Below are 27,540 nucleotides of genomic sequence, written 5' to 3'. Positions count from 1 at the left end.
CTCCCTTAAAGTTGAGAACACACTGGCCCTTCTGGGCGTGTATGACTTTCTAGTCACATTGGTTTTCCACAAAAGCAAGGCCCTTGTCAGAGGTGGCAGAGCTGGGAAGCAAGCAAAGCCAGGACTGAAAGCAGCTGTTTTTCCTTTTATTATTACTATATTCATCGATCTGGTTATTCACACTTTCCCACATACTTTAAACACAAATAAGCTGAATTTCTGAGATCGGGTAATCATCTTTTTTTTTTTTTTGGCCACCTACTGCATATGGAGTTCCCAGTTCAGGGATCAGATCTGAGTCGCAGTTGTGGCCTGAGCCACAGCTGTGGCAACATTTGATCCCACTGTGCCAGGCCGGGGACTGAAGCTCCCAAGACGCCGCTGAACCCACTGTGCCACAGCACAACTCAGGTAATCATCTTTTATTATAATCAATGGTGCAGTCAGAATGTAAATATTCAACAGGACAAGCAAGGAAATCCACAATTAAAGAAACACGAAGCAGAGAACACAGGGTTCTGATTCCCCAAAGCCCTGCATTCCCTCTGACACCCTCTCTGCTCTGTAAGGTGGAAGGGCTGGATGCTTGCTAAGAGCAGCTCCAGCAGGGACAGAGGTGACTCGGAAGACCAAGCACAGACAAAATGGAGCGGGGAGCTCCCGTTGTGGCTCAGCAGGTTAAAAGCTGACCAGTATTCATAAGGATGGAGGTTTGATCCCTGGCCTCTCTCAGTGGGTTAAGAATCAGGCATTACTGTGAGCTGTGGTGTGGATCACAGACGTGGCTCGGATCTTGAGTTGCTATGGCTGTGGTGTAGGCTGGCAGCTGTAGCTCTGATTCAGCCCCTAGCCTGGGAACTTCCATATGCCACAAGTGCAGCACTAAAAAGAAAAAACAAACAAACAAAACAAATAGGGAGCTGGGTCCCTGAAGGCTTGGAGGGGTTGGCCACCGAGGTATACCAGCGGGCTGGAGGGTCAAGAAGATCAGTGCAGACCTAAGGTCCGGTAAAGCCAAGGTGACCACACACTGTCCCACCAGGCTGGCCTGGGTGTGGGTAGGTCCCCGCCCCTAAGGAAGCAGAGACCTGGGCCTCCAGAATCCATGGGCATTTGCTCATCAGCTGGCAGAAGGAAACACAAGCCAGGGTTTTCTAAAAGATGATGAGCAAGACTATTTAAATAGAGCCCACTCAGATATAAGTTCCTTGAGTTATTTTAGGGTCGTGTTCTGTGGAAGCCAGATCATTGCCAGCTGCCTCTGCACCTGTCTCCAGGTCCCTTACCAGCCTAAGGGCAGTGTTCTAACAGGCCTGTCCGTCCTGGCACAGGACACGGGGGCTCACCCACGTGCTTGCCAGCTCTTCCTCTCAGGTGTACTCTGCAAGATCTTCCAGGAGAAGGCGAAGTTCCCTGGGAAAACCCAGCGTGCGTCTATGATCTTGACACTGCTTTGAGCAGGCGTCTCTGGGAATCCAGTGGCACAGGAGAGGTTAAAGGGCTGCAGGTTCAACCCAGAGGAGAAGGCCGTGGATCTGGACCCAGCGGCCAGGGTGTGGCTCTGCTTATCTGAAGTCGCCCTGGCAGGGAACTTCAGGGCTGCTCCAACAAAGGGAATACAGGGCCAGAGCTTTGGACAAATGGGAACAAAACAGCCTCAGGAAGCGTTTCAGAACACAAAAGTGTTGTGTTCGGGGAGCTCCCAGAAAACCTTTTGAACCCACTCGCTGACGACAGTGCAAGAGAAATAAACTTCATGAATCTTGTACACAAAACCAGAAATGGGAATGAAAGTACAATGTAAGCTTATCAGCAAGGTCCACCGAGGCCTCCAAATGGGGAGGGGGCAGGAGAACCGCTTTTGGGGAGGGAGTTCAGGAAGACCCCAGCCTCAGGTCACAGCCCAACTTAGGGCAACTGAGGCTTTCCAAAAGGGGCGCTCTAAACCCAAACCCTGGGCGGGAAGGACAGGAGAGAGAGGCGAGCACCTGCTGTGCTAGAATTCTGTGTCCCAGTGAGTCACTCTGCCCCCTTAACAATTCTTCAGCGGCAAGTACCTTTCCCAGGGCTGATGCTCTTAAGACTTAGGGAATAGGCCTCAGGTCACAGTGCTGACAGATGGAGGAGCTGGTATCAGCTAAGTGTCAACTTAACTATATGTGGACAGCTGTTTTCTTGGCCACACCCATGGCATGTGGAAGTTCTGGGGCCAGGGATCGAACTGGTGCTGCAGCAGCAACTAGAGCCACTAGAGTGACAACCCTGGATCCTCAACCCGCTGAGCCACGGGGGAACTCCACAGCTGTTCTTTTTTTAATAAAAAGCAGGTTCTTGTTCATTTCCTTTGGATTTACTTTCATTCATTTGACCAATATTTACAGAGAAGCTCCTATATAAAGTTCTACAGGTCTAGATGCTGAAGACAGAGCCATGACTGAAGTCCTGGCCTTTAAGAACTAAATTCTAGTGGACTAGTACTTCAAAGCTTCATTATTCCCAAGTTGGGACCATAGAGAAGAAAGACAGGGAATCACTGACCCAAAGACAGAGCACCCAGGAGACACCTGTCTTCATTACTCTGATTTGCATGTAACACACACACACACCCCCACACCCCCACACCTGGAAGCTACCACAGGAAGCAACGGGAACTGGATGTAACAGGTGCCCAGACAGAGGAATACGTGACAAGCAGAGGCTCAATGAATGTCCCCAGAGTCACTTGAGGAAGTAGTTTTTGTGTGCTTGAGTCAATAAAACGACTTTCTTAATAACAATTTCCTGAATGCACACATAATCTAATGAGTGAAAACACAATACTTGAGGAAATCACACACCAAAAAAAAAAACGACTTGCAGAGATAAACGAGATAAAGGTTGCCCACAAAAAGCAAAGGAATATTCCCCAACCTACAAACCTGCCTGCAATCCAACTCAACAGAGGCTAAACCGATGACATGGCCACCGGGGCAAATGACAAAATCAGCACCACAGGGATGGGCCAGCGAGGGCAAGGTGTCAAGAGAACAGGGGGGATTCTTGGTCTACGGACAGGACCTGCTGGGGCTCAGAGGGGGGTGCCTCCCATATACCCATATGAGGGAAGCAGTCCGGCTGGCAGTGGATGCCCATGCTGGTCACACAAAACTGGTAGAATCTTTTCATGCTGCACCCCTGAAACTTACGTATGTTATACGTGAATTTTACCTCAACCGAGCTGGAAAAAAATAAAACCCAAACCGGTGCAATGCCTGTATGCCTTCACTATGAACCCTATCCACAGACCAGAGACACGGGGTGGAGAGGGAGAGGTCCTTTTTGTTGCTTGTTTTGTTTTTTAGGGTCACACCCACAGCATGTGGAAGTTCCCAGGCTAGGGGTCGAATCGGAGCTGTAGTTGCTGGCCTACACCACAGCCACAGCAACTCAAGATCCGAGCCACGTCTGTGACCCACAACCACAGCTCATGGCAACGCCAGATCCTTAACCCACTGAGTGAGGCCAGGGATCAAACCCGCATCCTCATGGATACTAGTCAGATTCGTTTCCGCTGCACCACAATGGAAACTCTGAGAGGGCCCTTTCGATGTCAGACCCTTAGGAGCCTAATCCTAAGCGTGTTAGCGCTCCACTCCCCCCTTCACTGCCTTCTTGCCCGAGTGACGAAGAGGCAGACCCACCGAGCAGGCAGGAGCCACGAGGACCAGGGGCCCCACTCCGCCCCAGGTCCAGCCTCTGCAAACACAGCTTTACAGACACAGAGAGACAGCCACCGCCAGCAAGCCTGGGTGAAGGGTATGTGTGTTCCACTGCTCTTCCAACTTCCCTATACACGTGACATTTTTCTAAAGAGAAAGTTGGAACACACAAAAAGGAAAAAATACAGTTTCAAAGAGGTTGTGATGGGAAAAGGGGTGAAAAGGGTATCACACTCCCAGATCTGGGGGCGAATGCTCATCAGGAACTCTGGGGAACTCCAATCTTAACACCAACCATCAAATTTTCTTTTCTTCTTCTTCTTCTTTTTTTTTTTTTTTTTTCCCCAGGGCCACACCTTCAGCACATGGAAGTTCCCGGGCTAGGTAGGGGTTGAATTGGAGCTGCAGCTGCCAGCCTACGCCACAGTCACAGCAACATCAGAACTAAGCCGTGTCTGCCACCCATACTGTAGCTCATGGCAATGCCGGGTCCTTAACCCATTGAGCGAGGCCAGGGATTGAACCTGTGTCTTCATGGATACTAGTCAGGTTCTTAACCCGCTGAACCACAACATGAACTCAACTCCAACCTTAGAGCTCAGATTCCTACCCTGCACCAACAACCCTGAAGATTTACCAACAGAAAGCAGGTGCTAGGGTCGGGGAGGTGGCATCTGACCCCTGCAGGTTGAGGTCAGCCTCCCTCCCTCTCCCCAAGGTACTTGGGCCACCAGCTGGGCCTTCTCAGAGGGCCCCCGACACTCTCCTCAGAGGTGACCGTCGGCATCCAAGGGTTAAACAAGGTTTGTTTTCCTCAGGCCTGTGGCTGGCAAAAGAACTGCCCGTGGGGAAGTGGAAAAACTCGCTGCCAAGCAATGAAATTCACTCAAATGACAAGCTACTCCCGTTGCCGGTGCTGGCCGTTCCGGGAAAGTAGGGAGTGGAGCTTTTTAATGGGAAAGGAAATCTGTTGTTCTACATTCATCCTAATTCAGTTTGTGACTCGGTCCGGAAGGAAGGGAAACCTATTTGAGTTTAGCGCCTGCCAGACTAGGCCCTGTTGATCCCTGCCAACCCCACCTCTGCAAAGGTCAGAGGGCCAGTCATCCCCCCCGCCCCCGCCCCCGCTCCAGCCACCAGCTGCGACTTACCGATGTCACTCAGCAAGGTGAGGATGGCTCCTTCCCGCAGGCCACAACAGTTCTCGAACTGATTCAAGTACTGTCAAGAGGGGACAAAGGTGTCAGAGTGAGGGGTCACCAGCCACCAGGACACCAGCCAGTGCCTTTCACCAGCTGAGGCCATCTGAGTGCGGCCTGGGCCCTGGGTCTTGGGTACCTGGGCGCATAGGCAGCTGGGTGGCAGGACAGGCGGGTCAGCCCAGGCGGGGCAGGAGGAAGCAGGTCTGAGAGCTTCTGGAGATGCTCGTGGGCGCACACTGCCCTGAGTTACTCTAAGAAGGGGCCCTTCTCAGCTGTGCTGTGGGCCTGAGGGAGGCAGGCCTGCCCGTGTGAGCTCAGTCCTGGCTGGGCCAGTGCCCCCGGGAGCCCACAGGAGCCACCCAACACCTCTGCCGACCCCTTCCCCGATGTGGACCAGGCAGCGGGCACCAGGCAGAGCTGCACGGATGGGCTCAGGGAAGCCGCCGTGTCTCGCTTCACCTCCCTCCCCGACACCTCCAAGGCAAGCGCCAGTGGCATTTCTGTTTCACAGGCAAGGAAGCTGGGCAGGAGTGGTCCAGCCATCCCTCTGCTCTACAGCCGCGCTGGGGCATGGCCCTACAATGCGTGTCCAGTGTCCATCTGAAGCTCATATCCAAACACAGCCCCTGTGCCTTCCTGGCCCTGGCAGCTTTTTTTTTTTTTTTTTTTTTTTTTTTTTTTTTTTTTCTGTTTCTTAAGGACCACACCTGCAGCATATGGAAGTTCCTGGGCTAGGGGCTGAATCGGAGCTGCAGCTGCCAGCAACACGGGACCCAAGCACTGTTATCTACACCGCAGCTCCCGGCAATGCCAGATCCTTCAACCACTGAGTGAGGCCAGGAATTGAACCTGCATCCTCACAGATCTAGTTGGGTTTATAACCCACTGAGCCACAACGGGAACTCCCCTAGCAGCTTATCGAGGAGCTCAATTCTGCTGCTGGAGGCCAGCTTCAAGTTCAGAAAAGAAACTCCCCACTGAAGTGGGCCGACGTACTAACACCCACACCCGGGCTCGTGTGCGAGCTGTTCCCTGCGCCAGGCACACACACCTCACTCCTTCACCCGGCTCACGTGCTGGCCAAGCGTGTCTCTCCAGACCAGGAGTATAGGTTCTGAACTTTCTGGACGAGGGAATAATGGGCGACCTCACTTGGAAGACAAAGAGGACAGATCTCCAGCGCCCAGGGCCCTCCAGTGGCCACATGGACAGAGGCCCCAAGAGGGTACCATTGCTGCCTGCCCTCCCACCCCTGTCCTCATCATCCTGTACCCTGTGCCACGGCAACCATGCCAAAGTCTGGATCAGCCTCTTCCCTGGCGGGCTGGCTCCGAGATAACGTCTGAAACCCTCTGCCTCCGTAATCTGACGCCAGCCCACCCACCTCCCACGCTGTCCTCTGACAACTGTCGTTGCAACTACAATGACACAGCTTCATGTCCCTAAATAGCTACAGTTAGTAATCGGATGGCTGTCATAGGTCAGAAAAATAAAGGAGAATCGAAGCGCTGTCAGGTTCCCCATTTCTCGGCTCTTATCAGGCCTGGCCTGTGGGTTGAGCCGGTGACCGGTGACCCTGCTCACATCCTGCCTGACGCTCCCCAGACTTGCCCACCTCCCGGGACGGAAGGGCCACCCACGCTGATGAGCCCTCATGGAAAGTTTCCTTTAGAAAAAGAGGGCGGAAGGGGCCAGAAGAGTAATGGGAGCAGCACAGGACTCTGGGTCCGGGAAACTTGTGTGAGGATGGAAGAAACGCCCAGCTATCCTGACCCCCACCCCCTCCCCCAATCTTGAGAACTTCCTTCTGGAGTGAAAGGTGAGGGCAGACAGAGGATAGGGCAACCTCTTTTCAGGACAAAACCAACTTGTGCCCAGAGCTTTCCAACTTGTCCCTTGTGCTCTGAGGCACGATTCCTTTCACAGACAGGGAGGGGCTGCAGTTGGTTCCACACAGGCGGTCCCCTAGCTCTGTCACTGCAGCCATGAGGCCAGGGAACCACCCTTCACGGGGATCCTATTTTTTTTTTTTTTCTTTTTTGGACACCCTGCTGCAGATGGAGTTACGAGGCCAGGGATCAGATTTGAGCTGTAGTTGTAACCTAAGCTGAAGCTGCGCCGGGATCCTTAACCCACTGTGTTGGGCCACGGATGGAACCCGTGTCCCAGCGTTGAAAAGACACTGCTGGAGTTTGCATCGTGGCACATCGGAAATGAATCTGACTAGGAACCATGAGGTTGTGATCCCTAGTCTCGCTCAGCAGGTCAAGGATCTGGCGCTACCATAAGCTGTGGTGTAGGTCACAGATGTGGCTCAGATCTGGCGTTGCTGTAGCTGTGGTGTAGGCTGGAGGCTACAGCTCCGATTAGACCCCTAGCTGGGAACGTCCATATGCCTGTGGGTGTGGCCCTAAAAAGACAAAAAGACAAAAAAAAAAAAAAAAAAAAAAAGGCACTTCCAATACCATTGTGTCACAGTGGGAGCTCTCCTATCTCTTTTATTTTTTTTCTTTTTTTATTAGGGCCACACCTGCAGCATATGGAGGTTCCCAGGCTAGGGGTGGAATTGGAGCTGTAGCTGCCAGTCTACACCACAGCCACAGCAAGGCCAGATCTGAGGGGCATCTGTGACCTACACCACAGCTCACAGCAACTCCAGATCCTTAACCCACTGAGTGAGGCCAGAGATCAAACCTGCACCCTCATGGATGCTAGTGAGATTCGTTTCCACTGAGCCATGATAGGAGCTCCCTCCCCTATCTCTTTTACCAAGGCCACAGAGCTGCTGAAAATCACACGAGGTTACATGTAAGAGCAGGTGGGGATCCTGTAAGCTCCAGTATCAATGGGGAGGTGGACATGCCACCGTCCCTCAGCACCCCCTGCAGGGTGTGTTCTGGTAAAGAGACGTGGACGGGGTGGGAGGAAGAGAACAAGGTCCAGAAGCTGAGTCAGCGGCGGCTCTGGAGCGCCAGCCTGGCTCACAGGTGGCTCAGCCAGTCCCTTCCTGTCCCACTGTGTGACCCTGAGTGGCCACATCTGGGAGAAAGTGTCCTGATGGGGATGGCAGCCAGGCCGACACTGCAGGACTCGAGCGGCTCTGACAACCCGAGGGAGGAAGGTGTTTGGACTCACGATCTGAGGGTTTTGGCCTCATCACTATAGAGCCAGTGCGTGGGGTGCACAGCAAGTCCCACCCCAAGTTCCTGTAGGGCTGAGCCTGGCACCCAGGCTACTGGCCCTGGGCCCCGTGGCTCCCCAGCTCCCTGCAGGGCCCTGCAGGCTCACCTTGCGCAGATCCCCGCCCTGGCAGTACTCCATGGCCAGAAGGGGCAAGTCGTTGGGAGCCAGGTTCTGCATCCCCTCAGGGACATCCCGGGCAGCCACCACATTGGGGTGGTTCAGCCTAGGAAGGAAGAGAGGCAGTGAGGCAGGGACCAGGCTCAAGCCCACACCCCGTCATCTGCGTCCTGAGAAGCTCGCCTGACACCACAGCTTGGAGCAGCCAAAGGCCCTGGAGAGCGGGCAGTGGGGGAGAGGGCGGAACCTGCCACTCACCTGGGGCCACCAGCCAGCACCCACCAGCATCCACCCAGCACCCACCCCCGGGGCTATGAGTGCCAAGTGCGCAATGTAGTTTTCTTCAGGGGGCCCCTCGGCAAGTCCTCCCTGCACTTCCAAACTGCTTCTGGAAGCAGAGAAAGTGCAGGACTTCCAATCTCATGCCATTGGGTGGGGATGGGGTGTGTGTCTATGTGTGCAATGTGTGTACGTGGTGTGTCTGGTCTGTGTGTGTGCTATGGTATGTGTATATGTGGTGTGTGTGTGTATGTGCGTGTGGTGTGTGTGTGTGGTATGTGGTGTGTCTGTGTCTGTGGTGTGTATATGTGGGATGTGTGGTATGTGTGTGTATTTGTGTGTGGAGGGTGGTGTGTATGTCTGTGTGGGGGTGTGTGTGCTGTGTTTGAGTGTGTATGTGGGGTGTGAGGTGTGTGTGTGCGCACGTGCACATGCAAACAAGGCGATGCCTCCCTTTCCCCAGAGGTTGGTGATGGAGCCCCCATTTGAGGGCCTGACTGGGTTGCAGGTTTCCCCACATTCCTTCCCGGCTGGGAGGGGGGCATCCGCCTGGTGGCCAGCAGCCAGGTCCCCACCCTGGAGGGAGAGACCCCAGCAACAGGTTCACAGCAGTGGACTCATGTTTATCACCTCAGAACTGGAAATATGGACAGAAAAAGGATTTTTGCTGACAAAGGAAAATGTGCCATGATGATGGCTGCTTTAAATAATTTAATATAGCAAATAAAACACACCAAGAGCCCCGTGATGGGGGGGGATGGCCACTCCTCCAGAAGTCACCCATCTGGGCTGTCTGGCTGCTATCCTAACCGAGGGGCTGGGACTCAGGACTCTTGTCCAGACTCCAGATGCTCAAGCTCAGCGGGCTCCTCTGGCAGTCACTGCAACATCCCAGAGTCCCTTCCCACCCCACCCCACCCCCCGCAGTCCCCCCAGCCCCAAGGCTCACCTCCTCATGATCTGGATCTCCAGGCACCAGCGCTCACGGTTCCGGGGACTGAGCTCCTGCCGGCACTGCTTGATGGCGATCTGCTCGCCCGTTTCCTGCAGAGATGACACACTGGGGGGGTCAGACCCCAAACTGTCTCGCTAGGGCCCAAAGCACGGGCCAGGCTCCCGAGGTCCTGAGTCACCTCCAACCCATCATGTGGGTCCCCACCAGCCCCAGCTCTTGGCCTGCCCTCTCCCCTGAGTCTCTAATCACTCCGGAGTCCACATGGGGTGGGGGTGGGGGTCTGCTGGATTTGACCTCCGACCCCATGCAAATGGCCCCTCTGTGCACTTGGCCCTCACTTCACATTCCCCCTCTGGGGGAGTCTGTCTGCAGGAAGAACGTAAGCTGGCCTGGGAGACGGAACACAGGCTGCTTCAAATCCCAGTGCAGCCTTTTCCCAGTTCTGTGACCTTGGGTGGACCACTTGGTCTGGCTCAGTTTCTTCATCTGTAAAATGGGGAACATCAACACCCGACTCTCAGGGCTGTCAGGAGGCTGGGCCCAAGCAACGTTCGGCCCTTAGCGGGTGTTCAGTAACACGTGTCATGCAGGGACTCCTGGCATTTAGGGTCCTTTGGGGCTGGGCTCTGACCCGCCTCTTCACCACAGTCCTGCGACCCCACCCCAGGCATCCAATGCCGAGGCCAGGCCACCCATCTGGTTCCAAGCACTCTGGCCTCTGCTCTGGCTCCTACCCTTCTCTCTAAACAGGTGGTGCCTCAGTGCATGACCTTACCTGTAGGGTCAGAGGGTTCCTGCCTCTTTTTTCTGTTAAACTACAGGCCTGCACAACCTGGTGTGTTTAGCCTCCAATGCGGTACCTGGCACAGTCCCCTCCATGGCAGGTGAGCGGGAGAGAAGGCAAGGAACACAATTCTCCTGAGTGACAGGCTGCCTGGGTCCAGGGTCAACTCTTTCCTCCTCTCAATGTCCACAAGGAACCTGGGAGCCCTGGGACAGACTCAAGGGAGGGCCCTGAGGCAGCGGCGTAGGTGGCAGGGCAAATGCTCAGCCACTGATCCTGAGCCCATTGGGTCCCTACAATGGCCAAGGGATAGCACCTGCTCTGGCTGTGGCTCTGGGGGCAGCAACGTGGGCACTGGCCCCACTATCAGCAAGCAAGCCGGCCTTGACTCCCTGTCCCCATCCTGCGGCAAGAAGCCCCCAGCAGCCCACAATCCACAAGCACCGAGGCAACCCAGGGCCTGCAGGATGGGTGGAGGATAAATCCAACAAGAAAAGGTCTCATTCAAGCAATACTACAAAGCCACAGTCATCAAAACAGTGTGGTACTGGTATCAAAACAGAAAGACCAATGGAACAGAATAGAGGTCCCAGAAATAAACCCGGACACCTATGGTCAATTCATCTTTGACAAGGGAGGCAAGAACATAAAATGGGAAAAAGAAAGTCTATTCAGCAAGCATTGCTGGGAAACCTGGACAGCTGCATGCAAAGCAATAAAACTAGAACACACCTTCACACCATGCACAAAAATAAACTCAAAATGGCTGAAAGACTTAAATATAAGACAGGACACCATCAAACTCCTAGAAGAAAACATAGGCAAAACACTCTCTGACATCAACATCATGAATACTTTCTCAGGTCAGTCTCCCAAAGCAATAGAAATTAGAGCAAAAATAAACCCATGGGACCTCATCAAACTGAAAAGCTTTTGCACAGCAAAGGAAACCAAAAAGAAAACAAACAGACAACTTTCAGAATGGGAGAAAATGGTTTCAAATGATGCAACCGACAAGGGCTTAATCTCTAGAATATATAAACAACTTATACAACCCAACAGCAAAAAAACCAATCAATCAATGGAAAAATGGGCAAAAGACCTGAATAGACATTTCTCCAAAGAAGATATACAGATGGCCAGCAAACACATGAAAAAATGCTCAACATCGTTGATTATAAGAGAAATGCAAATCAAAACTACCATGAGATACCACCTCACACCAGTCAGAATGGCCATCATTAATAAATCCACAAATAACAAGTGCTGGAGGGGCTGTGGAGAAAAGGGAACCCTCCTGCACTGTTGGTGGGAATGTAAACTGGTACAGCCACTATGGAGAACAGTCTGGAGATACCTTAGAAATCTATCCATAGAACTTCCATATGACCCCGCAATCCCACTCTTGGGCATCTATCCGGACAAAACTCTACTTAAAAGAGACACATGCACCCGCATGTTCATTGCAGCACTATTCACAATAGCCAGGACGTGGAAACAACCCAAATGTCCATCAACAGAGGACTGGATTCGGAAGATGTGGTATATATACACAATGGAATACTACTCAGCCATAAAAAAGAATGACATAATGCCATTTGCAGCAACATGGATGGAGCTAGAGAATTTCATACTGAGTGAAATGAGCCAGAAAGACAAAGAAAATACCATATGATATCACTTAGAACTGGAATCTGATATCCAGCACAAATGAACATCTCCTCAGAAAAGAAAATCATGGACTTGGAGAAAAGATTGTGGCTGCCCGAAGGGAGGGGGAGGAAGTGGGAGGGATCGGGAGCTTGGGCTTATCAGACACAACTTACAATAGATTTACAAGGAGATCCTGCTGAGTAGCATTGAGAACTTTGTCTAGATACTCATGTTGCAACAGAACAAAGGGTGGGGAGAAAAATGAAAAAAATGTAATTGTAATGTATACATGTAAGGATAACTTGATCCCCTTGCTGTACAGTGGGAAAATAAAAAATAAAAAAAATTAAAAAAGAAAAGGTCTCAGAACGGAACTCAAATTCCACTGGTGCCCACCTGAAAGAGGGACATCCTAGAGGCCCTGGAGGGCCGTTCTCTGCTTATGACATAAAACTCGTGCTGTAAGGAATCCTAAGTCCTGTAGTGCAGGAATTCATCAGGACAGAATGGGACCTAACAGAGGCATGTGAGGACGTGGCGAGGCCCCTGAGTGCATGTGCTTCCTCAGGGCAGCTGACCTGCGGTCCAGCAGGCTGGCCACGATCCTGTGGAACAAGGACCCACCCAGGAGGGAAAGGAAAAAGGGCATCCCAGACAGAGTAGATGGTGTCCACTAAGACCCCTGACTCACTGGTCAACAGACCCATCCCTGAAACCAACGTATAAGGACGGAAGCTTCAGGAATAAGAGGGAAGCATCTTTTGACTGACAGCTCCAAGGCCTGAAACAGGCACATCCAACACCTCCAGGGCATGCTCGAGTGGCTTTTAACATATCCCCATATTGCCATGGTTGAGCCCTCCATTGTGTAGTTACATCACATGCTTTCTTTTCTCCCCTCGCCTCCCCTCCCCTCCTCTTCCTTCCTCTCCTCTCTCTCTCTCTCTCTCTCATTCTCTTGCTTTCTTGCACCTTCAGCAGATGGATGTTCCCAGGCTAGGCAGGGGTCGAATCGGAGCTATAGCTGCCAGCCACAGCAACTCAGGATCTGAGCTGCATCTGCGATCCACACCATAGCTGATGGCAACGCTGGATCCTTAACCCATTGAGCAAGACCAGGGATCAAACCCGCATCCTCATGGATACTAGGTTCAATATCACTGAGCCACAACGGGAACTCCTCTATTCTTTTCTGCCACACCTGTGGCATGCAGAAGTTCCCAGGCCAGGGATTGAACCCATGCCATAGCAGTGACCCAAGCCACTGCAGTGCCAACTCCAGATCCTTAAATCTGCTGTGACACCAGGGAACCCCGTGTCAACTTTTAACAGCTCAGATACAATCCATCCATTTAAAGCAGACACTTTAAGGGTCTGGGGTACATTCAGAGCAATATGGTCAAAGCCACAATCGATTTTATTTTATTTTATTATTTATTTATTTTTCTTTTTAGCGCCACAACTGTGGCCTATGGAAGGTCCTAAGCTAGGGGTTGAATTGGAGCTGCAGCTGCTGGCCTATGCCACAACCATGGCAGCAATGGATCCAAGCTGCATCTGCGACTTACACCACAGCTGGATCCTTAACCCACTGAGCGAGGCCAGAGATGGAACCTACATCCTCACAGACACTATGGCAGATTCTTAACCCATTGAGCCACAAAAGGAACTCCCAAAGCCAGAATCAAATTGAGAAGATGTTCACCACCCCCTAAAGAAACCCCACCTACATTAGCTGTACCTCCCCATTTCCCCCGAAATCCCCTACCCCTATGCAACCAGCAATCTACTTTCTGTCTCTACAGACTCAGCTGTTCTGGACATTTCATACAAATGTGATTGTATAAGAAGTGGTCTTTGTTTTTTCGTTTTTTTTTTTTTTTTTTTTTTTTTTTTTTGCTTTTTAGGGCTGCACCTGTAGCACACAGAAGTTCCCAAACTAGGGGTCAAATCAGAGCTACAGCTGATGGCCTACACCACAGCCACTCAAACGCCAGATCGGAGCCATGTCTGCGACCTACACCACAGCTCATGGTAACGTTGGGTCCTTAACCTAATGAGAGGGGCTCGCTGCCCTTGATTAAGAAACAGGCGCCCTCCCTTGCGAAGTCTGAGCTCCAAAAACCTAGAAAGGGAGAGTCTTGTTAAGTCTCAACCTGGATCCTGCCCTCTTCCACCCAGCACAGCATCCCTGAGGCCCCCTGGTGCAGTGGTGGTGGCCCATGCCCGCCTCTGTGCCCATATGCTCCCTGGTGCTGCCTGGGACAGCAGGCGCTGACAGCCAGGCTCTGCCACACCATCCACCGACTTTGCTGTGAGCCCTGATCTTGTGGCGGGATTCAGAGGCATTCTTGAAGAGCTGACCTCTTTCAGCAACTGTTAATCCTGTCCTCCAAGCTGGTCAGTACAGCCATACAAGTGACCTTGGGCAGAAGTCCATCCAGTACTGCTCAAGAATTAGGAAACACGTCCAGGGGCCACCACTTCTTCCGTGCTGTACAGTCTGTTACATCTCACAAGAGGTTCTGCCCCCTATACCGTGAACTTCCCAATTCCTCTGCTCTCAAACTGATTTGAATCTGCTTTCAAGTTTCACTTCCCATTAGCGTTCAGACTTGACCGTTTTTGCCCTGTTCGGTAACTTCTCAAGCAGCTGCTCTGACGTGTACAGAGGCTTGTTTCCAGGTAGTGGGGGATCCGCACAAAACCCCAGATGTGGGTGTCAAGGTCTACACACGGGAGAAGGCAGACCAGCCAGGCTGTACGATGAAGGAACACTGCCGGGAGCGTCCACACAGCATGGGAAGTCGTGATGGATGGTATTTTAAGCAACAGTTTAGTAGAAGATATTGCAACTCATGGTGTGTTACCTCAGAATGACTCTGGGTTTAAATCCAGACATTCAAAAATCTGCACCTCTTTTTTTTTTTTTTTTTTTGCCTTTTAGGGCCACACCAACAGCATCTGGAAGTTTCCTGGCTAGGGGTGGAACTGGAGCTGCAGCTGCCAGCCTACGCCACAGCCATAGCCACACCGGATCTGAGCCATGTTTGCGATCTACATCACAGCTCACGGCAATGCCAGATCCTTAACCCAGAGACTGAGGCCAGGGATCAAACCCTCATCCTCATGGATACTAGTTGGGTTTGTTACCCCTGAGCCAAAATGGCAACTATTTTAACTTCAATACACAGGACAGTGTATTCACTTTCTTTTGCTGCTACAACAAACTGTCATCAGCTTACTGCTTTAACACAGCACAGATTTCTTTCCCAGAAGTTCTAGACGTCAGAAGTCTGGCAAGGGTCTCACTGGGCTAAAGTCAAGATGTTGGCGGGCTGCATCCCCTTTTGGAGGGTTCAGGGAAGAATGCGTCTCCTTGTCTGTGCAGGCTTGGCTTCTTCGGGCTGCTTGCATGGCTCCTTTCCCCATCCTCAAAGACAGCAGTGACCAGTTGAGTCTTGGTGGTTGCATCACTCTGTCACTGCCTCTCTGGCCTCCCTCTTCCACTTTTTTTTTTTTTTTTTTTTTTTTTTTTGTCTTTTTGGCTACACCCATGGCTGAGGAAGTCCCTGGGTCAGGGATGGAACCCAAGCCACAGCAGTGACCTGAGCTACAGCAGTGATAGTACCAGATCCTTAACCGCAAGGCCACCAGGGAGCTCCTCCCTCTTCCACTTTTAACGACCCTTGTGATTACAGTGGGTCCATCCAGTTCATCCAGGATCATCTTCCCACCTAAGGCCAGCTGATTAACAACCTTAATTCCCTTCTGCCACGTAACATGACATAGTCATAGACTCAGGGGATTAAGATACAGACATCTTTGGGAGAGGCCATTATTCTGCTGAGCATAAATAGTACGCTTCCTTCATAAAGGGGACAGATAAACCAAACCCAAAAGGTAGATTTATTTTTTTCTTTTTTATGGCCGCACCTGTGGCATATGGAAATTCCCAGGCCAGGGGCTGAACCGGAGTGGCAGCTGCCGACTGACACCACAGCTTGTGGCAACGCCAGATCCTTAACCCGCTGAGCGAGGCCAGAGTTAAACCCACATCCTCGCGCTGTGTAGGGTTCTTAATACGCTGAGCCACAACGGGAACTCCGCAGAAGGTAGATTTATTGCCTTAGAAAATATGTTGGGGAATTGGTCTCTACCAATGTATACACTGGCTGACTGCAGAGAACTGCAGCCTCTTGCCTAGCACAAAGACCGGCACTAATACACAGCTGTCACCTGGCCCATCCCAGAATCCAGGAATAAATTCTGACATTGAAGATGATTTCAAAGACTGAAGATCTGACATTGGCCTCAACACCCCAACTCAACCTAAGGAGTGAACTTATGACACAAACATGAAACCGACTGCGCAAAACAACTGACTCTATACTCTGGACAGCCCAGCTCTGTCCTGCAGTTGGAGGGGAAACCCTGACTTTCTAGGCCTCAGAATGTCCCAGCTTTTCTCACACAGGCCCTCTAGGAAGTACTGTAAAACATTTCCAGCTTTTCCATGAGTAATGTTTCACTTGAAACAGAAATCCAAGTAGAACGACCTTCTGTTGCTAAAAACGTACCTGGCTCTGGAAAGCAAAATTCAACGCAATAGAAACAGACAACAACGAAACAGAAACCCTGAAGCCCTGGGAAGTCTGTTCTCCAGCAGCAAAGAAACACAAGAGCATGGATGACTCTCCCTGGAACCTCCCACTCTCAACTCAGTCCTCTGGAAACCCAACCTTGGCCTGAACCATCTCATACAAACGCGAGCATACCATGAAGTGGGGATGGGGGCACCATTCTGAGACCACCGGAAGGTGCTGTAGAAGTGAGATAGAAGGTGAACCTATAAAGGCACTTGCCCTTGGCCACTTTCTAATGACTCAGGGACACTCACAGGAAGCCAACTCACAGGTCCCCCAAACCCTCAGGTCGGGAAGTTGACTCCTGTTACCATGGCAACCACCCAGCCAGTCACTGTGGTCTATTAGAAACACAGGGTATTAGAAACATCTTCCTTGTTCCTTCTCAGGTCCTGCCCTCCAAGATGAATGTTTCCAGGAGAAGGTGGGAAGCTGGGCCCAGGGAGATTCTCGGGACAGAACCCAGGCCACAGAGTTAGAAGGCTGAGGTCTGGCTGCAGCTTCACCCCCGACTCAACAGCAGTGATCGGTCTATGCTGAAGCAGCTGACTCCAACCCACTCCCTTTGGTGTAAACACCCAACGGGCACAGTAGCTTCCAAACCCTCTACAGGGGCTCAGGGGTGGACCCCTCGTCCTTCACCTGGCGGATGTGTGTCCTTGAGCCCGTTACTTAAGCTTCCAGGTCTTTATCCACAAGGCGGAGAAGACTCTGCCCTGTCCGACGCTGTCAGCCGAAATGAGACGGAGCGTCTGATACGCAGTGGCCCCTGAGTATGCACGGTACCATTTCCTTGCCAGATGGCGCTCTGCCCATTCGACCCGCCTTCTCTGCTCCTGTCACATGAACCACAGCCCACCTCCTATCAGGTCCTGCCTAAGAGGCCTTCTACCACCTCTGAGCATTCCAGAGGCAGTGGGGACAAAGCACCCAGCGCAACTGGCAACGACACTCTCGATAAACAACAGCCACGGTCACGTCCACATGATCTGTGCTCACACTGACACGTGTTTTGTATGTTTCTAAGTGTCCCTTTTATGATCTCGACTGGAGCATAAGCACATTAATTCTGGGTTGGCTCTTTTTTCCTGATGGACCCCTGGTGGCGCTCAGGCCAGCACTCAAAGTCTCTAAGACTCCAGGACACGCAGGCTAGAGTGAGCTGAGGGTCGCCCAGTAAGGGGACGGCTAAGAGCCAGCACTGCTTCTAGAGTGAGAACCGGGGCATCCTCTGGGACCCAGGGCAGCACTCCTCAGCCTCCTTCCCACCACAGCACACAGAGAACGTGCTACTGGCAAAGCACCCTGCCTCGTCTAGATGTTTTCAGGGGGTGGTGGCCCCAGGTCTGCCCAGGCATGCTGAGGGCAGAGGGGATCAGCATCTCAGCTTTTTCCAAACCCACGTGGGAGGTTGTGGCTGGAAGCCCTGATGCTGCCAACACCGGAGCCAGGACTTGAACCCGGGGTCTGTGTGGCCACGAGCCCTGGGGTTTTCTCCCTGTTACTCCTGAAAGGTCTGCAGGCCGAGGTCACCCTGGTCACCTCCTCTTCTTCATGTTTAAAAAACATTGACTGAAAATATCAGCCCATCCCAGCAGTGCTGACCTTTGAGCTGAAAGTTTGAGGGAGCAGCCACGCAGCAAGGATTGTCAAGGCCCAGGCCCGGTAAGAGAATCAAGACTCAGGGAGATGGGTGGCGTGGCCTTTTACACAATCCTCCTTTGCCGAGAAATAATCACTTGAGGGTCCTCTGCTTAGCGAGCCAGAGTGATCCTTTTTTCCCTTTAGTGCTTCAAGGTTGTTTAGACTGACGGTGGACAACTGAGCCTGTTCCAGGGGTGTCCCTGACCTTGGATCCCCACCATGGAAAAGCCACAAGCCAGTGGAGGAGGCAAGAGGTTGGGATTTGAACAAATGTAGGTTCAGGAGATTCCAGCTCCTTTACTGACTAGCTTAGCCTCTTTGGGTACCTGATCTCTATGCCTTAGTTTCCTCGGTTATAAATGGGAGTAAAGATAACAGTATTTCCGTTTTGGATATTGTGCAGGCTAGAGAGAAAGCATGGGAAATACTTGGCCCAAGCCTGCATTTAGTATGTTCTCAATAAATGATGGGTCTGATCGTTAGGCATCACTTACCTGACTGAGGACCAATGCTTAGGTCCTTTCATGGAACTTCTCTTTTTGTTTGTTTGTTTGTTTGTTTTTATGGCCACGCCTGTGGCATATGGAAATTTTCTGGGCTAAGGGTCGAATTGGAGCTGCAGCTGACGGCCTACGCCATAGCCACAGCAACCCCAGATCTGAGCTGCATCTGCAACTTGTGGCAAGCCCAGATCCTTAACCCACTGAGCGAGGCCCGGGATTGACACTGCATCCTCACAGGAGTCCTTAACCTGCTGAGCCACAACAGGAACTCCTGGAATTTCTCTTGTGATGACACAAAAAATATTCTCTCTTGTAGACAAAGGACACTGAGAACCAGGAAAATGTACACGGTTATCACATTAAGTATAGCAGCACTGCCTGAAAGGAGCTGCATAACTACCACCCAATCCCAGCTGCTTTCCTCAAGATGCCCTTAACAGAGGCACTCCGCTCTGCTCTGGTTCTGAACACCAATGAAAGAACCTCCCCTAAGCACCCAGGGCAGCCCCAGGATTCCCCCGGGTAAGGGGTGACCCAGGAGAACCTGGAGAGCTTCCTGGACGGAGCCTGGCCTTGAGCAAGTGTTCACGAAGCAATTGGGGAGCCGTGGACGCCCCTTACTCAGCCCCTCACCCCACCATCATGTCCTGCCCATCTCACCTCTAAGAGAGCTCTTAAGGGAGTTCCTGTCGTGGCTCAGTGGCAATGAACCCAACTAGTATCTTCGAGGATCCCTGGCCTTGCTCAGTGGGTTAAGGATCTGGTGTTGCCGTGAGCTGTGGTGAGGTCACAGATACGGCTCAGATCTGGCATTGCTGTGGCTGTGGTGTAGGCTGGCAGCTGCACTTCCAATTGGACCCCTAGCCTGAGAACTTCCATATGCTGTGCGTGCAGCCCTAAAAAGACAAAAAAAAAAAAAAAAAAAAAATCTCTTAAACCTGCCCACTCCCCTTCACCTCCACCACCACCAGCCCAGTCCATTCTCATACCAGATTCTCTGAAAACCTCCTGACCGGTCTCCCCACATGACAGGTCAGTGCCAGTGGGGTCCCAGAACCAGATCCCCAGAGCCAAGGGTTAATATTCAGGAATTTGGTGAGAAAGGCTGTTCAGCTGTCAGGGGCTGGAAATAAGGCACGGTGTGGGAGTCATTACCCTGCAGAAGTCAGGGCGTTTTTTTGGACACCGACTTCTTAGCCCAGAACTGCCCGGCCCCCTTCCAGCGAGTGCCCGCAGCCAGAGCGGGACTCCCTTCGGCAGCGTCCTCCTTGGCGGGGCCTGATGCCACCTCTGGCACGTCAGCCAGCCCCTCACCCCTTCTGCTCACATCTGCCTGCCATGACCTAGCCCTCGCCAGGGGCTCCGAACAGGCTGCACCCTCGGCCTGGAACCCCCTGTCCATTTTCTCTGCCTGGCTAACCTCTACCAACCCTTGCGCCTCCCGTGTGGTGCTGCTTTCCTGGAGACCCCCTGGCCTGAGGTCCCACTGCACTGGGCCCCTCTCCCGGCTCACGATTATCACAGTTGGGAGCTTACATCTATAAGACTTGATTAATGGTGCTTTCCCTTCCCCAGGAATCCACTTTATCAAGAAGTGGATGATTTTGTGCCCCAAACACGTGCAGAACATAAACGGAGTCGCTATGGGGGAACAGAAAGAAACCCAAAGGCAGACAGAGCCCAGGCTGATCAAGAACATTTCTGCACAGACAAAAAGGCAGCGCACAGGGGCTGTCGAAGGCAGCCCGGGAGAACCATGCCCACAGGCGGAAGAGACCTGTGCTCGTCTGTGGAGGAGGTGGGTGCAGCCCGTCCTGTAGGAATGGGCAGAATTTACAGCAAGACATCCAGGAGACACAGGCTTGTCCCAGAGGGGGCTCGGCGGACTGATCTGCTGGGAGTCCACAGGGGAGAGGCAGGGAGGGGAGGGGCTTCCAATGGCAGAAGGAGAGCTTGGCTTTTGGCTTTTTTAAAAAAAAAGAGTTCCCACCATGGTGCAGTGGGTTAAGGATCTGACTGCAGCAGCTCAGGTCACTGTGGATTTCGATCCCTGGCCCAGGCAGGGGGTTAAAGGCTCTGGCGTTGCCACAGCTGTGGCTTAGATTCAATCCCTGGCAGCTTCCATATGCCGCGGGTGCAGCCATAAAATAAAAAAAATAAAAATAAAAATTAAGAACAAATTAGGAGTTCCCGCTGTGTCACAACGGGATTGGTGGCATCTTTGCAGCACCAGGATGCAGGTTTGATTCCCGGCCCAGCCCAGTGGGTTAAAGGATCTAGAGTTGCCTTAGGTCGCAACTGAGGCTCGGATCTGATCCCTGTTCTGGGAACTCCATATGCCATGGGGCAGCCAAGAAAGGAAAAAATGAATAAATAAATAAAAAAGAACAAACTAAGTTTCTGAACAGGAGAAGGAACGCAAAAGTAGTAATTCTAGAAGATGAATACACACACACACTCATAGCTGTAAAGCCAGCAACAAACTCCATCTGTTGATAGCTTTTTGAGCCCCGAAAGAAGACAAAGGCCAGTTGGGGTGAGAGATGGCAGACAAGTGGCCCATCCTGACAGTCTGGGTTGGTTTTTTTTTTTGGTTTTTTTTTTTTTTTTTTTTTTTTTTTTTTTTTTTTTGCTTTTTAGGTCTGTACCTGCGGCACATAGAAGTTCCCAAGCTAGGGGCTGAGCCAGAGCTGCAGCTGCCAGCCTATGTCACAGCCACAGCAACTTGGGATGTGAGCCACGTCTGCGACCTACACCACAGCTCACAGCAATGCAGATCCTTAACCCACTGAGTGAGGCCAGGGATTAAACCTGCATCCTCATGGATACTAGTCATGTTTGTAACCCACTGAGCCACTACCAGAACTCCCTTGATAGAAATTTTTTTGAAGGAAGCCAAGATGTATCTAGTCCAGCTGTAGTGAGACCTTTGCTGTAGTCAAGACTCTAAAAGCCCCAGCCTGTGTGCAAGCAGCCCAGCCCAGGTCTGTGTGGGGCAGTGGAAGGATCTGGCTCTCCTGTGGTGAGCTAGGCCTCTGGTTGCCCAGCCAACCACAGGGTTTGCTGGGGTCAGAGTTTCCCAGGCGAGTGTGAGAATTACTGCCTGCCCACCTGACCTCTGCCCTCCAGCTCTGGCCCCCACATTCCTCCAGGGACTGTTCCATCTGCTCAGAGCTGACAGGATACAGTGCAGGGCCTCAAATGTCTTCCAACTGATAGAGAGGGTGGTCTGAAATGCCCCCCCCCCCCGCCGCCGCCCCACCGTGGCTGCCCAGTGGCCTGAATGACCCTCCCTGTGGTAGGAAACCTGCCATCTCTTCAGTCCAGAGATGTGCTTGCCGACCTTGTTTAAAAAGAAGGCGCCCTCCCTCAGGGGCTTTGGGGTTCTGAACTTGGAGTCAAGAAGCTAATTTTAGCTATTTGGTGGGTGATGGCTACCTTCGAGCCAATATACAATACTGGAATCCAAAAAAATTCAGAGGAAATTAAGTCTTCCTGATACTAAGTGTACAGCACCCTCCTCGGATCACCTGTCTCCTCTGACACTCGAGGTACCCCAATGAAAAAGGGCATTCCATGGGCAAGGGGTGGACAGAGGCATGCGGGGACATGGGGCAGGTTCTGTGTGCCCCACTGAGGTAGATTTATAAATGATATTATGCAATTTTTTTTTTTTTTTGGTCTTTTTGCCATTTCTTGGGCTGCTCCTGTGGCATATGGAGGTTTCCAGGCTAGGGGTCAAATCAGAGCTGTAGCCGCCAGCCTACGCCAGAGCCACAGCAACGGGGGATCCGAGCCGAGTCTGCAATCACAGCTCACGGCAATGCCAGATCCTTAACCCACTGAGCAAGGCCAGGGATCGAACCCGCAACCTCATGGTTCCTAGTTGGATTCGTTAACCACTGAGCCATGACGGGAACTCTGATGTTATGCAATTTTAATAACATAACTCATAAGATGGATGAGCAGCTTGGAGATCCCTGTGGAGAATGTCAGTGCATATAACACCAAAGTGAATGGGAATATGGAATAATTAACACTGTGGTGTGAGAAACTCACGGCAGACACATAAGGAATAAAATCAGTGAGGCTCTGGAGTTCCCACTGTGGTGCAGTGGGTTAAGTCGCTGCAGAGACACCAGCTGGGGCAGTGGGTTAAAGGAGCCAGTGTTGCCACGGCCTCGGCTCAGATTCAGTCCTTGGCCCAGGAACTTCTATATGCCGCAGGTGCAACCAAAACAAACAAACCAAACAAACCAAAACCCAGTGAGGATCTCCCAGACTAAAGAAAATCGGTCCAAATGATTTAAAATTGTAAGAACTATTTGAAATGAAGATGTTCATCCATCATCCTTAGCAATAATTCTCACTTTTGTGTGTATCCATATAATTCATGTTGAAGTATGGCAAACAACACTGGGAAGACACCATAATTGGTAGATATTTAAAATATTTTTCAAATTAATTTTTTTTCTTTTTTGGCCGCTCTGTGGCACACGGAGTTCCCCGACCAGTGATCAGATCTGAGCTGTAGTTGCAAACTAAGCTGCAGCTGCAGCAATGCCAAAGCCTTAACCCACTGTCCCAGGCCTGGCATTGAACCTGCATCCTAGCGCTCCCAAAACACCGCCAAAACTGTTGCACCACAGCAGGAACTCCTCAAATTAATTTTTAAAACATAAATAATAAACATTTAGAAATGTTTTATTATTTTCACCCTTTAGATCTTTCTATATTTTGGTAGCTTTCATAATGTGATATATATATTGTGTATATTAGTAGGTGATAGTTTAATGTTAGCATAGCTACGTAATTTTAAATACATAGAATTGAAGCTGAAAGCTTACTTTTTTTTAGGGCTGCACCTGCAGCATATGGAAGTTCCGTGCTAGGGGTTCAATTGGAGCTGCAGCTACTGGACACAGCCACAGCAACTCAGGATCCGAGCACATCTGCAACCTGCACTACAGCTCACAGCAATGTGGAATCCTTAACCCCCTGGGCAAGGCCAGGGATCAAACCTGAGTCCTCATAGATACTAGGCTGGTTCGTTACCACTGAGCCACAAGAGGAACTTTGAAAATTTACTTTGCTTTATTTTTTTAACTATTTATTTAGGTGGCATAGTCAATAAAGCTTGGAGATCCTGAACCTAGAGTCAGGTCAGGAGCCCTTGACGCCCCCTGCCCAGGCTCCTTCTCTCATGAAGTCCATGGCCAAGGCAAGCCCCATTCCCAAGGAGCAGAGGCAGGGAGCAGAAGTCTGCCCCCACAACCCCCCAAACCTGCCACCCCGGCTCTTCCCAGCAGCACAGGGCCTACCTGATTGTGCCATCGGATGACGTTCCCAAATCCCCCTGTCCCAAGCCGTTCTTTCATTTCCCAGGCCCCACATGTTTGGGTTGTCAGGGAAGGTGACCAGCTCATACTGATGTCCTGCTAACTCTGTAAGCAATTCGGGGCGGGGGACAAAAAGTGATGGTTAAGAAAAAAATGGAACTCAAGGGCATGGACAAAGTAAGAGATACCATGGTCCTTCCATGTGAAAGAGAAAAATCGGAACTGGTTTTTATCTTGTAAATAAACCAGGCCGTTTGGTTTTGGTTTTAGTAGGAAACTCCTGTCTTCCCCCCCACCCCCAACCTCCCGCCCCCCCTCAAGCTGCATGGAAGCAGAAGGGAGGAGAGGCCCTCAAACTACAAGACCTGAAAGGGGATCCCAAGCCGGACCCCGGCCGGGCGCCCTGCCCTGGTGGCTGGGACGCCTCCCCTTCAGCTCCCCGCGGTCTTGCGTCACCGCGGCGTGGACGAATCACGGCCCCGGCCCGGGCTCCCACCTCGCTGCCACCACCCGGCGCCACCCCGCCAGGGCCGGGCTCGGGGGGCCTTCAGCTCCCACCCCCAACAGGAACTCGCCGACTCAGGCCCCACGAGAACATCTCCGGGGGCCTCGGAGAGATGGGGTGCTAACTCGCCCGGCAGGTGACACCGGCCGCCCGCCCGAGGGACTCACCTGGCGGCGGGACGCGGGCGGGGGCGCGGGTGGGGGCGCCACCCCAAAGACATTGAAGTGCGGGAACCTCCAACCCACCCGCTGAGCGCCACTTCCTCAAACACTTCCTGCTCTGACGTCACGGAGCACGTGGCGCGCGGCCCAGGCCACGCCCATCCCCGCCCCCGCTCCGCCCGCCCGGCTGGGGACCAGCCCTAAAACCCATCGTAAAAGGCGGGAGTTTCCTTTAGAAGTACAGCTTGGACCTGAGCGGTTCCTGGGACCGGGTAGATGGGGATTTCCTCACCCAGCCCTTCTGGGGTCAGCCTGACCTGCTTCCTAGACTTATTATGGGGGGAATTTCCCAGCCCCCGCCGGGATTGATTTAGGGACAGTTTACAAGAATTGCCGTGGCAGTCTGTCCTGGGGGCCGTGCTCCCTCGCCCCCCTGTCTGGAGGCTCCTTGGCTCTTTTCATAAATCACACCTGTAGTCCCTAGACGTGACAGTCCCCTCTCCACCCTTAAAAAAATAAAGAATGGGGGGAAAAATCTGGTGGTTTAATACTAAACTGCAGTTTCAGCCCCAGGGACGTGCGGAAATTTTGAGAATAGCTTTCAGTCCCGGGGTTAATGATTCTCACCTCCCTACTTGGCATCATAAGGGTGTGTGTGTGTTGGCAGGAGAAAAAGCATCAAAGGCAACCTGAGGAGTGCTTATTAAGTGCCAGGCACTGTCTAAACTCTGTACTTGGGTTTCCTCATTCAATCCTCAAGGGAAACCTACAAATTGGACAGTAGTGCAGTATTATTACCCCCATTTAACAGATGAGAAAACTAAAGCACAGAGAAAAAAGTCTTTATCCCCAAATCACAGACTGGTAAGTGGATGATGATCAGATACTCAGCCCCCAGCAGCTAGTTCTTGGGCCCAAGTTCTTAAAAGGCTGTAAAAGTAGGATACAAATAGGTTTAGAAGGAAGCAAACGGGATTTTGAATGCAGATACTGCTGTTGATTACCTCTGACGCATTAGGACAAGTGGCCTGGACCACTCCAGGCATCCATTTCTCTTCCTTGAAATGTTGGCAACTGGAGTTCCTATTTTGGCTCAGTGGGTTAAGAACATAACGTAGTCTCCATGAGGATGTGCATTTGATCCCTGGCCTGGCTCAGTGGGTTAAGGATCCTACGCAAGCTGCAGCATAGGTCACACATCTGGCTGGGATTTGGCGTGGCTGTGGCTGTGGCATAGGCCAGCAGCCGCAGCCCCTATTCCACCCCTAGCCCGGGAACTTAAAAAGAATAAAAGATAAAATGTAGGCCACATTAATGGATGGATTAGTGAAATATGACAGAGGAAGACAATACTGTATGTTATGTATCTAAAAAAACCAAACTAATGACTATAACTAAAAAGAAACAGACTCATAGATACAGAGAACAAACTAGTGGTGACCAGTGAGGAAAGGGAAGGGGAAAGAGGCAAGATGGGGTAGAGGAGTGAGAGGTACAAACTGCTATTTATGAAAGAAGCTACGAGGATATATTGTACAGCACAAGGACCATAGCCAATGTTTTATGACTGTAATTTTTTTTTTTTTTTTTTTTTTTTTTTTTTGCTTTTTAGGGCTGCACCCATGGCATACGGAGGTTCCCAGGCTAGGGGTCGAATTGGAGCTGTAGCCGCCGGCCTACACCTGGGCCACAGCAACTCGGGATCTGAGATGCATCTGTGATCTACACCACAGCTCACTGCAACCCTGGATCCTTAACCCACTGAACAAGGCCAGGGATGGAACCAGCAACCTCATGGTTTCTAGTCAGATTCGTTTCCACTGAGCCACAACAGGAACTCCGACTATAAATATTTTGAATCACTATGTTGTATACCTGAAATTAATATAATTTGTAAATCAGTATACTCCAATAAAGTAGAAATAATTTAATAGAATATTTAAATAATAATACATATTTAAAAAATAATAATAACTTAGGAGTTCCTGTCGTGGCTCTGGAGAAACGAAACCAACTAGTAGCCATGAGGATGTGGGTTCAATCCTTGGCCCCGAGCAGTGGGTTAAGGATCCGGTGTTTCTGTAAGCTGTGGTGTAGTTTGCAGATGAGACTCGTATCTGGCGTTGCTGTGGCTGTGGCATAGGCCACCAGCCTGGGAACTTCCATATGCCATGGGTACGGCCCTAAAAAATAATAATAAGAAGAAGAAGAATAATTTAAATGTAGGCAATATTAGATGAGTTGTATGAGATTGTCATTTTTTATAAAACAGAAACAATTGAAACATCAGCAACATCAGCATCAGGTTTAGCCTAATCAGAGCAGCATGAGGCAGGAGGTGCCAGGGGGGCTATTGTGAAGGACAGATGATAAGATGGCAAGGGCTGTGCCTGACACAGAGGACCCTCCTGCTTGAACAGAGCCCAAGGCTCTAGTTAACTCCTAGGAACACTTTTCAGTCCAAACTGGAGGGGTCAGTGGACCCAGGGCTGCTCTAGGCACGCCAGGACATTCATTATTTCTCCACTTATCCTATTGTCTCTGCTAAATAGCACACTTGGCTTCAAGGCAGGAAGAGAAAGAAACATGGGTAAACAGTTGTAAAACACCAGAATAGTGCCTGACATATTTGTTAAGTGCAAAGTATTTCTCTAATAAATCAACTTTTAAAATAAATTTATTTTCTAGAGTTGGCATGTGATCCAGCCATCCCACTTCTGGGTATATATCCAGACAAAACTATAATTCAAGAAGATACATGCAACCCATGTTCACAGCAGCACTAGTCACAAAGCCAAGACATGGAAGCAACCTAAGTGTCCACTGACAGATGAGTGCATTAAGAAGATGTGGTATATATGCACATAACAC

The 27,540-nt window shown here is 51.2% G+C and overlaps 1 protein-coding gene across 6 annotated transcripts in view; it reads right to left on the bottom strand.

The window, feature by feature from the left end:
* The window catches only part of IKBKB (inhibitor of nuclear factor kappa B kinase subunit beta), a 58,951-nt gene extending 34,134 nt beyond the window's left edge, over positions 1 to 24,817 (bottom strand). For 2 of the 6 annotated variants that reach the window (XM_021077168.1, XM_021077172.1), the window contains exons 1-6: positions 24,676 to 24,817; positions 23,986 to 24,108; positions 9,429 to 9,523; positions 8,189 to 8,306; positions 4,850 to 4,919; positions 3,681 to 3,845 (exon numbers count right to left, since the gene is read on the bottom strand). In XM_021077168.1, the coding sequence (XP_020932827.1) occupies positions 3,681 to 3,845; positions 4,850 to 4,919; positions 8,189 to 8,306; positions 9,429 to 9,523; positions 23,986 to 24,090 (553 nt within the window). In that variant the 5' untranslated portion in view covers positions 24,091 to 24,108; positions 24,676 to 24,817. 6 annotated transcript variants of the gene reach the window in all.

Source organism: Sus scrofa, chromosome 17 (genome assembly GCF_000003025.6).
Source record: "Sus scrofa isolate TJ Tabasco breed Duroc chromosome 17, Sscrofa11.1, whole genome shotgun sequence".
Classification (NCBI taxonomy): Eukaryota; Metazoa; Chordata; class Mammalia; order Artiodactyla; family Suidae; genus Sus; species Sus scrofa.
The sequence above is the reverse complement of the archived record's forward strand: the minus strand, read 5'-3'. Positions and strand labels throughout refer to the sequence as shown.